Raw genomic sequence first — 15,960 nt, 5'->3', positions numbered from 1 at the left:
AAAACCTGGTCTCCTTCCCATCATATTCTCCTGATTACCAAATAGTGACAAAGGCCAGGCCAGATTCAGAGGGAGGAGACTCACTCTCCACTTCTCAATGAAGAGTGTCAAAGACTTTATATCATTCTTTAATCCAGCACACTGTGTGATTCTGGGGTATACGGAAATGCTCGATTCAATTATTAACAGTTCCAGTCCTTTACTGACTTAAACAGGTTTAAAGAAACTTTAAAGGTGTCTAAAATGATTTTATTTATTTATTTATTTATTTATTTATTTACTCAGCAATGAGCAGAGCTATATCCCTGCAGTACTTCTTTTAGCAAACTTTAATATCTGGAGCAAGCTTGCTTTATTGATGCTGTTTATGATTCAAAGAATCATAAGTTAAAACAGCACTTAACAAAAAATATTGCCTCCATATCTCAGGTGTCAACACTCTTGAGTTTTTTTTTAAGCATTTGAGTTTTCAGTTTGGAGAATTAAATGACACAAAGAAGTCATTGAGTGAAACCCAAAACTTCAAGGAGTCTGAGCATTTATGGGAACAGAGCTGAAGGCATCCAGCCTAGAGCTGAAACAAAAGGAACAAAGTTGAAGGAGAGATTAAGTCTCTCCAAGTTTCTTTGGACTCACCTCAAGGCCTGACATCAAAAGCACCCAAAAAAGTGTTAATTTTCCTCATTTGGAGAGAAAACCCAGTATCCCTGGATCTCCAGACCAGTTAACACCATTATTCTGTGCCCCCTTCAAGCAAATGGCGGTTGTGATGTATCTAGTGTCATAGGCAGACTGTGAGGCCAGTGTCCTAAGGGACCCCTCAGAACACCCAGTGTCCCTTCCCAGGGAAGAGCACCGATGCCCTGCATTCCACTGTGGCCAGAGTAACATCACTAGGGGTTCGAGTGCAGGAAGAGGTTCCTCCACTGAACTGCAGCATCCTAAGCATTCAAAAAGATTAGAAAAATCAAGCATGAAGCCTTGGGCAGAAGGCATCCAGGTTTCCCTTCACTCAGTAGCCAGCAACCCTCTCTAAGCAGAGTCTTATTGACCAGAAAGCAGGAGTAAGTACATCTGAAGGAAGTCCTGATCAGCTCTGAACTCACAGACTTGAAGGCAAAAGGGGGCCCTGGAACCTGTGTCTACGTAATGAACAGTGGATTGGTTCTCCTTTGTTAAATTGGAGGGCAGATGGTGGTAGAGTGGAAATTCAATGCTCTGCAAAGCTGGCCTGGTGAGAAGGTTCCAGGTTTGTATCTGGAGTCTCCCCAGACATGCGGGGCATGCACATGTTCAGGGCTGGCTGAAGCTGAGGCTAGATCATGGCACTGAGTCCTTATTGGGAGGCCAGCCCTGCAGCATAGTGGTTAAGTGCTGTGCTTAGTGAACCAGACCATACCCGGTCAATCACGTTTCAAATCCCAGCCCCAGGTACTTGAAAAATATATCAAGTATGTATGCATGCCTACCCAAAAACCCCGACAGGTGGGAGAAATGGAGAAGAAGACATTGTGGTGTGACCACACCCCATTATGGGGTTCTCTCTCCCTCTCTCTCTGTCACTCACAGGAAAAATAAATAAACAAACTTTAAAAATAAAATAAATAAACGAGTGCTGCTTCTCAGAGATGACAAAGAAATGTCTGTAGAAAGGGCATGGCCAGCAGGTGGTGTAGTGGCCATGGTGCGGGACTCCCACCTGGCCACGTGAAAACCACACTAGATGCCTGCGTGAGTGGCCAAAATCCCTAGACGAGAATGGAGAAAGGGTTGCAGCATGGCCCACTCCCCTGGGGGCTGATGTCTCACTCTCTCTTTCTCTGTCTCTCTCTAACACTGGTCATATAGGGAAAAAGAAAAAGAAAAAGAAATAAAAAGAAAAGAAAAGTCAATGCCTGTAAATACAGTCCAACATATAAGATATCATTGATTTGGGTGAAAACGAGTGCTGCTTCTCAGAGATGACAAAGAAATGTCTGTAGAAAGGGCATGGCCAGCAGGTGGTGTAGTGGCCATGGTGCGGGACTCCCACCTGGCCACGTGAAAACCACACTAGATTCCTGCGTGGGTGGCCAAAATCCCTAGACGAGAATGGAGAAAGGGTTGCAGCATGGCCCACTCCCCTGGGGGGCTGATGTCTCACTCTCTCTTTCTCTGTCTCTCTCTAACACTGGTCATATAGGGAAAAAGAAAAAGAAAAAGAAATAAAAAGAAAAGAAAAGTCAATGCCTGTAAATACAGTCCAACATATAAGATATCATTGATTTGGGTGAAAAGATGGGATATGAAATTCACATTCTACAAAATATATCATTAAAAACTGATCACTGACGTCTCTCTCCCAGATATAGTCATGCTCACACATGCTGTCATCACTTCTGTTTCCATGCAATCTGCGCATGGATCAATAAGTCAGTCTATCGGTCCTCCACATAGAGGGGACAGAAGCAGCCTGTCAGATACTAGAGTGTCTAAATCTCCTCCCTTGATGGCAGTCATTGCCCAGAGGCCACCCTACTCCCCCCACCTGTTCCAGGACCTCCTCTGCTCCCCTCCCTCACGCTGACTGGTAAGTTCCTTTCTGGATCATTCTCTAGGCTGAAAGCTCCAGGAAAGCTGTGTCTGTCCTAATCACTGTTGCATGCCCAGCCCCAAAGGCAATGTCTAACACTTAGCAGATAATCAGTAAATGTTTATTTTAAATATACTCTTAGATCATCATTTGATAGTTTGGAAAACTGAAAAGCAGTTTTATTTCTCCTCACATCAATGGACTCAATTTTTATGTGAACAACCGAGCACAGAGGAGAGAGAAACAATGAGCTGGGAGTTGAGTCCATTAACCTAGTGAAAATACAGAACTAGAAAATATTTTTATTCTAGTGATTACTTTTACACACCTATAAGATTAAACTTACCTCTTGCAGAATGAGAAGTCTATATCAAAATAGCCCATGTCTCAATAGCACTACGCCCCTCAGAAGCCTCAACATTTATTTTTCCAAACCATCTTTAGTATCTAAGTACTTCAATTCTCCCTCCTACTCATTAAATATAGACTATGGATAAGCCTCAGAATCCTCCACAATTCACTGGACCTTTGCAAAGAGAATTTGTCAACATTCTCTATGAATTTTGGTGCATTATTTAAATAGACTGGAGCATAAATAAAACGTCTGGCTAGGAGACCTTAGAACCTTAGAGATAATATTTTTATATCACTGCACCACAAATAGTTTCACAATGGTTTTGATTTGTGGGAATCAAATGTATTTCAGTAGGTGGCATATCAATGCCAAAGTGACATATCTTATATTTTCAGATGGGGTAGTGTGGGCATAAAAAGAATCTGTAAGTTTAAACTTCGTTTTGAACAAGAATTCTTACCATGAAACATACAGTTTAATTCTGAAAGGACATGTGCTTAATAAAGTGTAGCTGTTAGGGTGGCCTCACAGCACAGTGGTTTAGCACTATACGTTGGGAGCTGATCCTGCATGGCTGACTACAGTGCAAATCCCAGCCCTGATGGATTGAAGAACATGCCAAGTGAGTGTGCATGTGTGCCCAGAATCCTGATGGGGTGGAGAAATGGAGAAAAAAGGATTGAGCCATGATCATGCCCTGTGGGACATTCTCCCTACCCTAACCTCGTCATGAGTCCATGTACTCTCTTCCAATTAAAAAAAATATTTAGAGTAGTTGCTAATTAACAAAAATAGCGAGAAAGCCAAAGCTGGAAATGTCAAATACACCAGGATTTTTAAAAGTTATAGAACACAAAGTAAAACAGAACATTTAAAGATTCTGTAAACGAATGGACTTCACAGGAAAAATACATTTCTAACAATATGTATGTTTAGTGTCTTAAATATTTCTTATTCACTATGGTAGAATGAATCTGCTAGCACGTTATTCCATAGACATTCCCTCTCTTCCTTCTAAATGAAACTCCAATTTTGTATAGATAGTAATGTATCTAGTCCCAAGTTATGAACCAAAGTACACTTAAGCTCAAGGTCAACACATTTTTCTCAAAGACCCTAACAGTACATATTGGGTCATTAGAAAAGCAACAATGCAGTTATGCATACAAAAACATAGAAAAACATATCATGAATTATCCAATGACCCAATATTTTAGATTTTGTGGCCCGTAGTCTCTGTCACAACTACTCCACTCTACTGTTGCCAAGGGAAAGCAGTCACAGGTGTGTAAGAAACGTGAATGTCTGGATTCTAAAAACACTTTATTTATGGGCACTGAAATTTGAATCTCATATATTTTTCATGTGTTATGAAACATTTTTAACCATTTAAAAGTGGGGGGGAACCAGCAGTTAGCGTAATGGCTATGTCGCTGGATTCCCACGTAGTCGACCGCGGTTCGTGTCCCGGACCCAGTGGCTTAAAACTCACGCCGGGCGCGTGTGCGTGCGTGCCCAAGATCCCGAGAGGAGAATGGAGGAGAAGGGATTGAGGCATGACCATCCCCCCGGGGGGGGATTTCTCACTTTCTGTCTCTATGTCTCTCTCTGTCTGTCTGGCGAGCGCACACGCCCTACAGTGAAAATCTCTCCAAAAAAAAAAAGTGGGGAAACCATTCTCAGGTAGCAGGTATACAAAAACAGGTAGAAGGTTGGATTTGACTGCAAATCATAGTTTATTGACCCCTGGTCTATGCAATTTTTAATTTTTTTTAAGTTTTTATTTATTTATTTACTACATGAGTGACAGAGACAGAAATACAGAAAGAGACAGAGACACAGAGAGATAGCACCTTCAACAGGATCTTGACACCAGGATCCAACCCCAGCCTCAGTCAGCCATGTATTATGGGCACACATGTGCCTGTCATACTCAGGGAGACCTCCTAATGCAGTCCTGGAACCTTCTCATGTGGGTCAGCCTCACAGAGAGCCATGTTTTACCACTGAGCCACAGTCCAGTCCCTAAAGCAATCTAGGAATCCTACCCTGTTGTGCCTGTGGCAAGTTTGAGAGAGTGGGGCACAGAATCCATTTCTAGCCAATGAGACATAAGGGTGTTGATAGAAATAAGCAACTCTGCAGAAATAGAAATTAATGTAGTTTATTTATAAACATGAATATAAGCGACCAAGTCTAGAGAAAGGCAAATATACCTATCTTGGAGTGATCAGATACAGGGATTCCTTTTATTTGGTTTTGAGAGTGAGAGACAAGTTTTGGAATTTAGTGAAAAGAGTTTTCCCATTGCCCTGGCCCAAAAACACAGGACATCTGGAAATGGAGACTTGTATGTTATAGGTGTGTTTTCTGTGTTTAGGAAAAGGATCAGAAAATAATGAACTTTAACAGAGATAAGGGGGTTTGTATACTTCACAAAAGCTGTTCCAAGGATAGAATGTAGGAAGAGTCTTGTTATCAATGAGTCAAAATGGTCTGTTAATGTTTGTTGGCATGACTCACTCATGCAAAGATACTATGCCAGGGATCAGATGTTGGAAGAGTCTTGTTATCAAATGGGCCAAAATTGTCTGTTAATGTGTGTGAGTGTGACTCACCCCAGGCCCTCTGAAAGGGATTCTGGAAATAGGACACGCAGTCAGACTTCTATCATCAAGGGAAAATCTGCTCCAAGAGTTCTGGGAAGAGCTTCTCCCCAAAAGAGAAATGAGCCTGAAAAAAAGCCTCTACCATTCCCCCTCCCTTGTTGACATGGAAAAGCTGCCATATCCACCCATCTCTGGATTTCTTGCTATCCAAGAAATATAACCTTCTGTTTAAAGCCACTTGTTCTTGGATAATGTTTCACTGCAGCTGAACACACTCCTAATGACATTTCTTCCCAACATTAAATACTATAGTATAGCATCAAATGGGGCAGAAGAATTATGTAGAACAAACACTTGGCATATGCCAAATTCTTAACCCATTCATCACCTAACTTGAGAGCTAAGGCTTTTGTTTTGTTTTTTAGGTTTTTGACATAAGGCATGTGCACTCGCCAGAGAGACAGAGAATGAGAAAGTGAGAAATCAGCCCTCGGGGCAATGGTCACATTGCAATACTTTTTCCTCCATTCTCTTCTCTGGATTTTGGGCACACATGCACACATGCCATCATGCTTTTCAAACTGCTGGGCACAGGACTCAAGCTGTGGTCTACTATATGAGAATCCAGCATCTTAACCACCATGCCATCTATTGGCACCAAAATGTTTTTTTTTTAATTGCCAGAGGGCACATGCACTCACCAGAAAGAGACAGAGAGAGAGAGAGAAAGAGAGAGAGAGAGAGAGAATGGGAGAAAGGCGTTTCCTTAGAGAATGATCATACCGCAATCATGTCTCCTCCATTTTTCCCTCCTTTTGGGATTTTGGGCATGCATGCACATGTATCCAGAATATTTTTCAAGTTGTCAGGTTCAGGACTCAAACTGTATGGTCGGCCATGTGAAATTCAGCTGCCTTAACCACCAGGCTGTGGGTTGGCCCAAGAGCTAAGTTTTAAAAGCTTAGCAGAACAGATGGTTCCCCAGGTAAGAACACAGGGGGAGGAAACTGTCTGATACTAAAAACTGGAAAAATTTCATACCCATGTTAACATAAATGGATTTCGTTCCTATGCACTAATGCCTCCAAATTAAAATGCTGCTTTGAGAAGGAGGAAATGAGGTCTCAACGTTAGTATATACTCTTGCTCAAGATGGACTTGGGCACTGTTTCCTAATGGAGAAAAGCTATTGTGTGAAACCAAGGACTTCCAGAAGACCAAATGTGAAGAAAAGGAACTCATGCTGAGAAAAAGAAGCACAATTATTCCCAATAGGTCAGGGTTTGCAGCCTGTCAGCCCGGACACACATGTGTACAGTAGGGCTCAGCCACTTTGCTTATTTCACTGCAGAACACACAGAAAACATAGTTATGAAAATAACATCTGCCTTTCAAGCTCCTCAGAAATCAAGCCCCACAGAACAAGTCTCAATGTGCTGTCAGCGAAACATGCAGTCACCGTAGCTGCTGGTCTACCAGGAGAGCCTCAGATTCTGGTCCTGGAACATTCCTGTCTTACCACGTGGCGTGACAATTCCTGAGAAGCTTTTGGGGGGAGGTATTCCTGGGCAATGATGCTTATTTAAAGGCCATGTCTATCTTGGGTTTTACTTTGTTTCATTAAGTCTGTTTCACATCTTTGGGGAACCCAAATGTAACAGTAAATGCAAATTTTTGAGCTCAGCAGTAACTGTATTATAATAGTTAAATATGAAGTGTCCAAAACACAATCTAAGACATTCTTCAGACCAGCAGATGGTGTTATGGTTATATCACTGGACTCCCACGTAGTCAACAACAGTTCAAGTCCTGGACCCAGCAGCTTAGAATTCATGCTGGGCACATGTGCATGTGTGCCCAAGATCTTGAGAGGAGAATGGAAAAAAAGGGATTGCAGCATGGCCAACCCCCCTGGGGGTGATTTCTCCCTTTCTGTCTTTCTGTCTCTCTCTGTCTTTCCAGCAAGCACACATGCCCTATAGCAAAAATCTCTCTCTCAAAATTAAAAAAAAAAAAAAAAGAAGTTCTTAGACTTCTGCCAGCATAATAGAGGAAAATCTTATGGAATACATAAAATATTCCAATTAATAAATGCAGGAATGTTACATCACCCTTTTGCAATTTTTGGCGAACAGACCATTGTGAGCAATGATCTGTAATGGCTACCAAAGATATTAGTGAAAATTTTTTTAGTTTTGCTATTGTACTCATTAGAGAAAATGAGTGAGAGGGAAAGTGAGAAATCATCCTCCAGGGGATGGTCAGCTGCAATCCCTTCTCCATTCTCCTCTAGGGATTTTGGCCATGCATGCATGTGCCCAATGTGATTTTCAAGCCACAGGGCCTGGGATTTGAACCACACAGCCTGCCATGTGGGATACAGCACCTCAACCTCCACACCACTTGCTGGTTCTATTAGTGGAAAGTGTATTGAGGAACATTATATGAATGACTCAGGATGATGAATGTGACCATGCACCCTGATGTGAATATATACACTTTTTTTAAAAGTTGAAACAATTTAAACAACTGAATTAATAGGTTATTGTGTTGGGTAACCAAAAAAAAAAAAAAGAAAGAAGTTCTTAGACTTCTGCCAGCAGGTGGTGTGGTGGGTAAAGTGCTGGACTCCCACATGTCCAATTTGTGGTTCAAGTCCTGGACCTGGCAACTTGCTTTGTCACTTTTCTTCTCTCTCTGTTTCTCTTTGGTGAGCACCCATGCAGCAAATTTTTTTAAAAAAAAGAATAATGAGATATAAAAGAAAAAGAAAAGAAATTCTTAGACCCTGGCCCATGATTATTTCCTGGTCACATTGAAGATTTTTAGATGATATGAAGTTTCACAGGAAATCTATACTTTGGGTTGTCCAAGCCCAGGACCCTGCCTCAAAGTATACATGCTAAATTAAAGAAAATACAGCTTAAGTGAGACTCCTTCGTAACTAAATCCCTACAGCTGCTGAAGTCCTTACTTTATCCTTTGTTAGCATTTTGTTTGTAGTTATGTTTTTGTATTAGTATGTTACCCTTTGTCGTTAGGGGTAATGGAAAAAAGAATCTTTCTTACTAAATATATTGCAGAGTTATCCTATAATTTGATGACAAAGAATGAACACTTCTTTGAAAAAAAAAATAAAACTAAACATTAGCATAATAAGCAATAAATTTACCACACAAAAAAATTAAGATCTATTCTTTAGGTTTTTGTCATAGGGCATGTGCACTCACCAAAGAAAGAGAGAGAGAGGAAAAGTGAGAAATCACCTCCCGGGGAGTGGGAGGGAGGAGGCACGCCACAATCCCTTCTCCTCCATTCTCCTCTTGGGATTTTGGGCACACACACACGATGTGCACACCCTATGTGACTTTCAAGTACTGGATCCAGGACTTGAACTGTAGTCAGCCATGTAGGATCCAATGCCTTAACTACCAAACCACATGCTGGCCCTTCTGCCTGTCTCTTTTACAAGAATACATCTTTGCACACTTATAGAATGAAGTAAAACGACATGTTAACAACATAACAGTTCTCACAGTAATGGGAATATAATCTATGAAGCAGTTAAAATTGGGAAATTTGAGGCAAGTATAAATATTTGTTGTGAGGTAGCAAGTGATGACTTTCTAGTAAATTTTAACTGATTTATTTTTAAAAAATAGGAAGAAATATAAATGTTAAAAGTTCACCAATGGAATGTATACTAATAATTTTGAAATGTGCTTACAAGGGTCTTATAGAAAGACAAGAGGAGCATTTGGAAGAATCTTGCTGTTTTCTCCTTAAAGAGCAGCTTCATGGGGACCAGCAGTTAGTGTAATGGCTATGTCGCTGGACTCCCACATAGTCAACCGCAGTTAGAGTCCCGGACCCAATGGCTTAAAACTCACGCCGGGTGCGTGTGCGTGCATGCCCAAGATCCCGAGAGGAGAATGGAGGAGAAGGGATTGTGGCGTGGCCATCCCCCCTGGGGGGTGATTTCTAACTTTCTGTCTTTCTGTCTCTCTCTGTCTGTCTGGCGAGCGCACGCGCCATATAGCAAAAACTTCTCCAAAAAAAAAAAAGAGAATCTTCATGGATTCCTTTTTTTTTTAAAGAATTCTTTTATTTAACTTTATTTATCTATTTCTTTAAATTTGAACAGAGAGGGGGAGAGAGAGAGAGAAAGAGAGAGAGAGAGAGAGGAAGCAAGCCACCAGGTTCAGGACTTGAACCACAGTCAGCCATGTGGGAATTCAGCGCCCTTAACCACCACACCATCTGCCAGCCCCGCAACTTCATGAATTCTACATTCCAGCTATACCATAGGAAACACATCATGAGTTCTTGCCTTGACATGTTTACAAAACTCAGGTCAGATGTCCACTGCGGATACAAAACCCAAGTAAAATGGAGTCAAAAGAAGACCTTAGGAAAGGCTAAATCTGTCAGAGAACCAGATTTAAGGATTTTTAGATCATGCATTACAAACTTAGAAGATGTAAGAGTCTAGGAGCTTTTTGCTTGTTTTTTTTTGTTTATTGTTCAGAGAATGAAAAGTAGGTTAAGGAGAAACTGAAATGCATTATCAGTCCTGTTAGGCCTGTCTTAAGTGACCCTCAGAAGTTAACCAATCGCATTGTCTGGAGATCTGATTGTTTCTTTAATGTAAAAAGGAAAGGTTAACAAGTGAGCACCGGTCTGAAATGAGAGTAAGACAGCATGGAGAGCTGCTGGTGGCATGCCCCTTGCCTCTGCCTTCACAAACCATGCCCACACATATCTTAGAAAACGTTCTTGACTTTTAATAGCATTCTTATGCCCAGAGAGTGGAGCTAACTGTGTACCTAGAAGAACTTTTCCTAAGGAAAAAATTTTAATGGTGGGGGAAGAGGCCGGCAGGTGGCATGGTGGTTAAGGGCACTGGACTCCTGCATGGCTGACCCCATTTGAATCCTGGAGCTGGTGGCTTGCTTTCTCACTTTCTCTCTCTCTCCCTCTCTCTCTCCCTCTCTGGTCAAATTTTTAAAAATAATAAATAAATAGATAACTTAATTATTTTTAAAAAAATGGTGAAGGGGCTACAGGGAGGCAATTGATTACGTGCAGAATCAGTGAAAGCTTTTGGGAGCTGAGCAGATGTAACAAGAACTCCTGCTCCTACCACGGTTATTGTTAGCTAGACATTGTTCTAAGTGTTGTATTCATCAAATTCCTGAATCCTCAGAATACTATCATGGTCCCCACTTTAGCAATATAACAATAAAAGCACAGAAAGAGCAAGTAACTCTCCCCAAGTTCACACAAGAAAGGAGTATAGGCAGGATTTGATCCCACACCCACTGGCTTTAAAGTCTATGTTCTCAAGCACCACACTGTCCTACACCATATAGGCAGCCAGTCTTCACCACATTTCACACCTCTGCTCCACACCAGAGATATACTGATAAATTTCACACAGTCGAGGGAAGAGTCAAAGCACGCAGAAGGCAGTGCCATGTGTGAGTGGAGCTTACAGAGGGACACCCAACCCAGACTGGGCTTAGAAAGTTTCCCCGGAGGAGATAACACCACACTGAATCTCAGACATGTAGCAGAAAGCCAGACGAGGAGCAGGGACAGGGCAACAAAGAGAAACTTCATTCCAGCAGAGGGTACAGCACAGGCAAACTTTCAAAGCAGGGAAGAATTGGTTCTCTCAAGGAACAGAAAGTAGCTTAATATGGCTGCTATAGCAATACCATCAGTGACAAAGGATGGGGACGCCCAGTAATGCCAAGAGACAGTTGGAAAGACAAAAGGCAGGAATAGCTTCATGAAGGGTTTTGTGGCCTGGCTAAGGAGAGTGGATTTACCTGAAATAATGCAATAAACTTCTGAAGAATTTTGCAATGAGAAACAAATGTTCAGATCTGCTTCCTGGCTCGTTGAGGGACTAAGTGGAGTACTGTGCAGGGAGCTGGTACTGTATTTCAAAATTATAATAAGAGGTACTCGCCAAAGTCATGTACCCATGCTGTCAGATCAAGGAGAATTCTCCAAAGCAACGTACCACAGAGGAGCAGATTCGAGGCCACACAGCAGCACGTGACTCCCCGGGGTTGTGCCCTCAGGTTATGTGACCATAAATAATTTTACAATGTTCCAGCATCTTAATAAAAAATGCAGGAAACAGTACCTCTCACTTAGTGAAGAAGCACATTCTTGTTCTTCTCCAAGTCTTTCCACCCAAACAATGCTTAAAATGCTGACGGTAATCACTTTGGGAGCATTTCTTTTTTACTTATTAGAGTGTGCTTACATTTCAGCCAAGGAGGTTTAGGCCATAACTGGCTTCTATAAGCCTGAAAATATTTCTGAAGGATTATGCTTCAACATGCAATGCGCATTCTTGACCTTATTATCTCCAGCTTTTCTGGGTCTGGTCAAAGGTCTTTGGAAATGGCTTTTTTTTTTTTAAACAAAGCTCCTGGTGTGAGCGGCTGCTGGACTTTGTGCCTCTATTTTGGATGCCTTGTAAAAATGCCTACTTAAACTTAAAGCGTTCTCAGTCATGTCTGTACAGATGCCTTCACAAAATGCTCTCTTACAGTTTGAAGTGCAGCTGAATGTGACACACATAAAATGATACCGAAGTCGCCAGCACTTTGTACTCTTCCAAAATAAATGTAGAAACGTTCAATAAACGTTATGACATGTAAATAAGTTTCTGTTTTCCTCTCAAACATACACGACCGGTTCCACCAAAAGGAAATGAACGCACTGGCCAGTTCCTGGCGTCTAGGATGTGAACGCGGAGCCAACCTGTTCACATCTTTCACTTCAAGAATTAGAACTTTCTTTGGTGGAAATTCTTTGAACACCAACATGGCACACTGCTTTTTTTTCCTCCCTAAGTTAATTCTTTAATAACCTCCTGACGGGAGGGCCAGTTAGGATTTTCAGGACAAAGGACAGTGGACAGCTGCGTCCCCCTCCACACCCGCCCCGCAACTCACACCCTCACTTCTCACGCGCCCACCCTTTGCTTCCAAATAGCCAAGGCCTCCCCCAAAAGGATTCCTAAACTCTTCTCCATAAAACCCGGACTGCCCCGCCTCCCTCCTGGGCAAGGAAGCACCTGGTAACAAATCAGGACACCCACCGATGGCTCTCTCTGCGGGCTCTCTCTGACCCCAGGAGCCCAAGACTAAGGATGAGAGGGAGATCTAAGAGCTCAGGGAAGGGGCACTCACCTTGACGAAGAGGGTGATGTCGTGCTCCTGCCCCAGAGCCCTCTCCTCGGACGCCTCGCCGTCCTCCCGGCCGTTCATTCGCACCGACTCCCTGCCGCCTTCCTCCGCCAGGTGGTTGCTGAGTTCCGCCTCCGGCTCCGCCGCCTCCCTGGACTCGGCCGCATCCCCAGCGACACTGTCCTCGGGGAGCTCCTCCACGCCCCCGGCTGAGGCCGCCTCGTTCTGCCCCTCTAGGACCCGCTCTTGCTTCTCCTCTTCCTCCTCCATCTCTTCCCGGAACCCGTCCTGGTCCCCGTCCTTGCCAGTGTCTACCCTCGCGGCCCCAGGGGCCCCTTCCTCTGACCCCTCTGTACTCCCAGCTCCTGCCTCCTCCGCTGCGCCCTCCACTGCGCCCTGCTCCGGCTGCTCCCCGCTGCGCCCCTCTCTCTCCGCTGCTGCGACCCCAGTCGCCTCGGCCTGGGGCTGGAGGTTCTGGTCTCCCCCTTTCTGGGGCTCACCCTCCCGGCCGTGCGCCCCTCCCGCTTGCCCATCCACGTCCATCCTATCTCCCACGAGCCCCTCGGTGTCCATGCTGGCGTCCGCGGACCCCTCGGAGCCTGTCCTGTCTCCTGCCGCCCTGGCGCTGCCTCCCTCCGCGTCGGGTCTGTGCTCCTCCTCCCCTCGCACCTCCACGCCCGCCGGGTCCCCGGGATCCTCTCGAGGCTCCTCTGGGACCTCGCCCTGCATTGGGGGCCCGAGGCTCGGCTCCTCCACCTGCGCTGCGCTGCGCTCCTCCTCCCCTGCCCCGGGGACCTCGGCGTCCTCCAGGGCGCCCTCCTCCGCCGCCTCCTCGCACTGAGCTCCCCTGACGTCGCACGCCTCAGCCCCCAGGGCACTGCCCGCGCTCGGCTCCGGCTGACCTGCGCGCCCGGACCCAGGGTCGCCGTCCGCTTCCTCTTTCACTGCGGCGGTAGCAGGTGCTCCTGTCCCCTCGCCCCTCGGCTCCTCCGCGGCGCCCTCACTAGCCTTCCTCCTCCGGCCTGGGTCTGTCCACCAGAAGGGCCGGGCTCTCGGGCAGCCCCTGGAAACTCAGGGCGCCCCTCTCCGACTCCGCTGCGTCAGCCATGGCCGCAGATCCCTGCCCTTCCCCAAAGACCCCTCCTTGACGGTGCTGCCGGGGCTGGTGGCGCGGGGCGACGTGCAGGGGCGCAAAGAGCTCCCTCTGGGGGAGGCGCTTCACTCAGAGCTCCCAGAGCAGTTTAGCTGGCGCGCCAGGGCTGTGCGCTGGACGTGCGGAGCAAAATCCACTGGACCCCCAAACGCCTCACGCCTCACTTGGGCACTCTGCACTCCCTCTACTGCTCGCGCTTCTCTTGACTCCACATCTGCTTTCCACCCGGACCCCAGTCTCGAAACCCTGACCCGAGGGCAAAGCCCGGCTGGAGAGGGCTCCGCCGTTCCTGAACGCCTTGAAGAGCCTGGTCCGCTGTCTTGGCTGTCCTGGGATTGCTCACAAGTCCTTGGTGCCAACTCTATACCCCTGGGGCTGGGCGGGGTTTGTCTTCCCTTCTTGCCCAAGTCCCCTACCCCACTCCACCCCCATATCTGGGTGGCCTGAGAGCCTAGCCAATGACAGCCCTTCTTGTGGACCTTGTGGATATTAAGGAAAAGATTCTGGTTCTGCTGGCCGCTTGGGTGTTTACAACTTCAAGTTTCAGAGCCATTTAAATCACCCCGCAAACACACACTCAGACACCCCAACACCTAATCCCCACCTGGCTCCAGGAGTGAAGCATTACTTCCTCTGATATCCAAATAAAGGTGCCCACATCGCGCCTCGGTGTCCAAGAGCAAGGATACAAATCCTGAGAACAGGAGCCCGGGCCACGCTGGCTGCCTTTCGGTTTCTACATGGTTCTTCTGGGAGATTCCAGGGGACTCTAGGAGTACAAATATTGTGAGTTCTCCTAGGTTTTCTAAATTCATGACAGTGCTTCAGCCTCATAATTATTTGGGGAATTAAGGGTGGTGAGAAGAAAACCCAAAATGTGGAAGAAGGTAACTATGGAATTCATTGGGTTAGGAATCTCCCAGGATCATAGACCATATACTTTCTCCTTAAAAGGGGACATTATGATGGAAATTATGTAATAAGCTTACAACGAACAAGGCTAAACTTTGTGGTCACAGGTATGGGACTAAGACAGCACCAGGTGAAGATAATGGAGCTTTTTTTTCTGATTTGAACTGTTTGATACTGTCCTGAAATGCTTCATTCCGTCATGCCTTCGGAAGATCCTGTTTTTACGGAAAGGGCCAGGAGTGTCTTTGATATGGCTGGAGTCGTCACACATTTAACCGCCACCAGAATGTCTCCTTTTAATTCCCATTGTCCATTTCTGATGAACGACAGGAGGAGAGCCAAGAGACACCCTTCTCCAATGTTATGTACTTCAAGGGAAGGATGGGCCAGAAGCTTTGTAACCTCAAAGCAGCGTCTACTCTAAGTGTGGCACCCACACAGATGAGCTATAGGGGACACATCAGACAGGGAGCTTGCTCTGCAAAAGTTCCAGGTACCTAGAAAAAGAATCATGCTGCATTTACCAGTCCAAGAAACTACCCTCACCCTTATCTCTTGTAAAAAGATGAAGCCAGCACACTCCACCTCAAGCAGCAAACACAGTATGGGTTTATAATCCCTTATGCAAACCTCAGGAACCCAGATGTTTGAGAACGTGGAAAGACGACTGAGTATTCATTCTGTGTACTATGTAACATGGTACGCCAGCCTAACATAAGGCACATTGATATCTCTGCAGCGACGCTAATGAATATCCCATTAAGTGAAATAAACACCCACCTTACATAGCTTCAAGGTCCCTCAGTGTAGGCTTGCCACCAAATGAGTTCAGGCCAGTCTGGCTTTACTTCCAGATGAGTCTCCCCCACCCCCAAATTTGCAGTATGCACAGCTTTCTGAATTTCAGAGTGTATATAAGGAATTGAGGACCTATAAACCATTGAAGGGATCTAAGTTAATGTGCACTTGTTGAAAATACGTGAGGTTAATTATATATACAAACTTTTAATAACGAGCTGTCTCCAAATCTCTTCCTTCACAAAGAAGGCATATATGTGCATAATAAGATTTCATAACTCTGGAAATTTTATAGAAATGTCCTGGTTGTGGGATGGCTAGTATCTCTAGAAAAATCTCCCTTTGAACTA

At 44.9% G+C, this 15,960-nt stretch overlaps 1 protein-coding gene across 1 annotated transcript in view; it reads right to left on the bottom strand.

Moving 5' to 3' along the window:
• CLIC6 (CLIC family member 6) overlaps nucleotides 1-13,751 on the bottom strand; it is a 49,333-nt gene extending 35,582 nt beyond the window's left edge. The window contains exon 1 of the mRNA XM_006153920.3: nucleotides 12,751-13,751. Coding sequence (XP_006153982.1) covers nucleotides 12,751-13,476 — 726 coding nt within the window. The 5' untranslated portion in view covers nucleotides 13,477-13,751. The remainder of the gene's footprint in view (nucleotides 1-12,750) is intronic.
• Nucleotides 13,752-15,960: the final 2,209 nt, after the last annotated feature.

Source organism: Tupaia chinensis, unplaced genomic scaffold (genome assembly GCF_000334495.1).
Source record: "Tupaia chinensis unplaced genomic scaffold, TupChi_1.0 Scaffold000392_1, whole genome shotgun sequence".
NCBI lineage: Eukaryota > Metazoa > Chordata > Mammalia > Scandentia > Tupaiidae > Tupaia > Tupaia belangeri.
The sequence above is the reverse complement of the archived record's forward strand: the minus strand, read 5'-3'. Positions and strand labels throughout refer to the sequence as shown.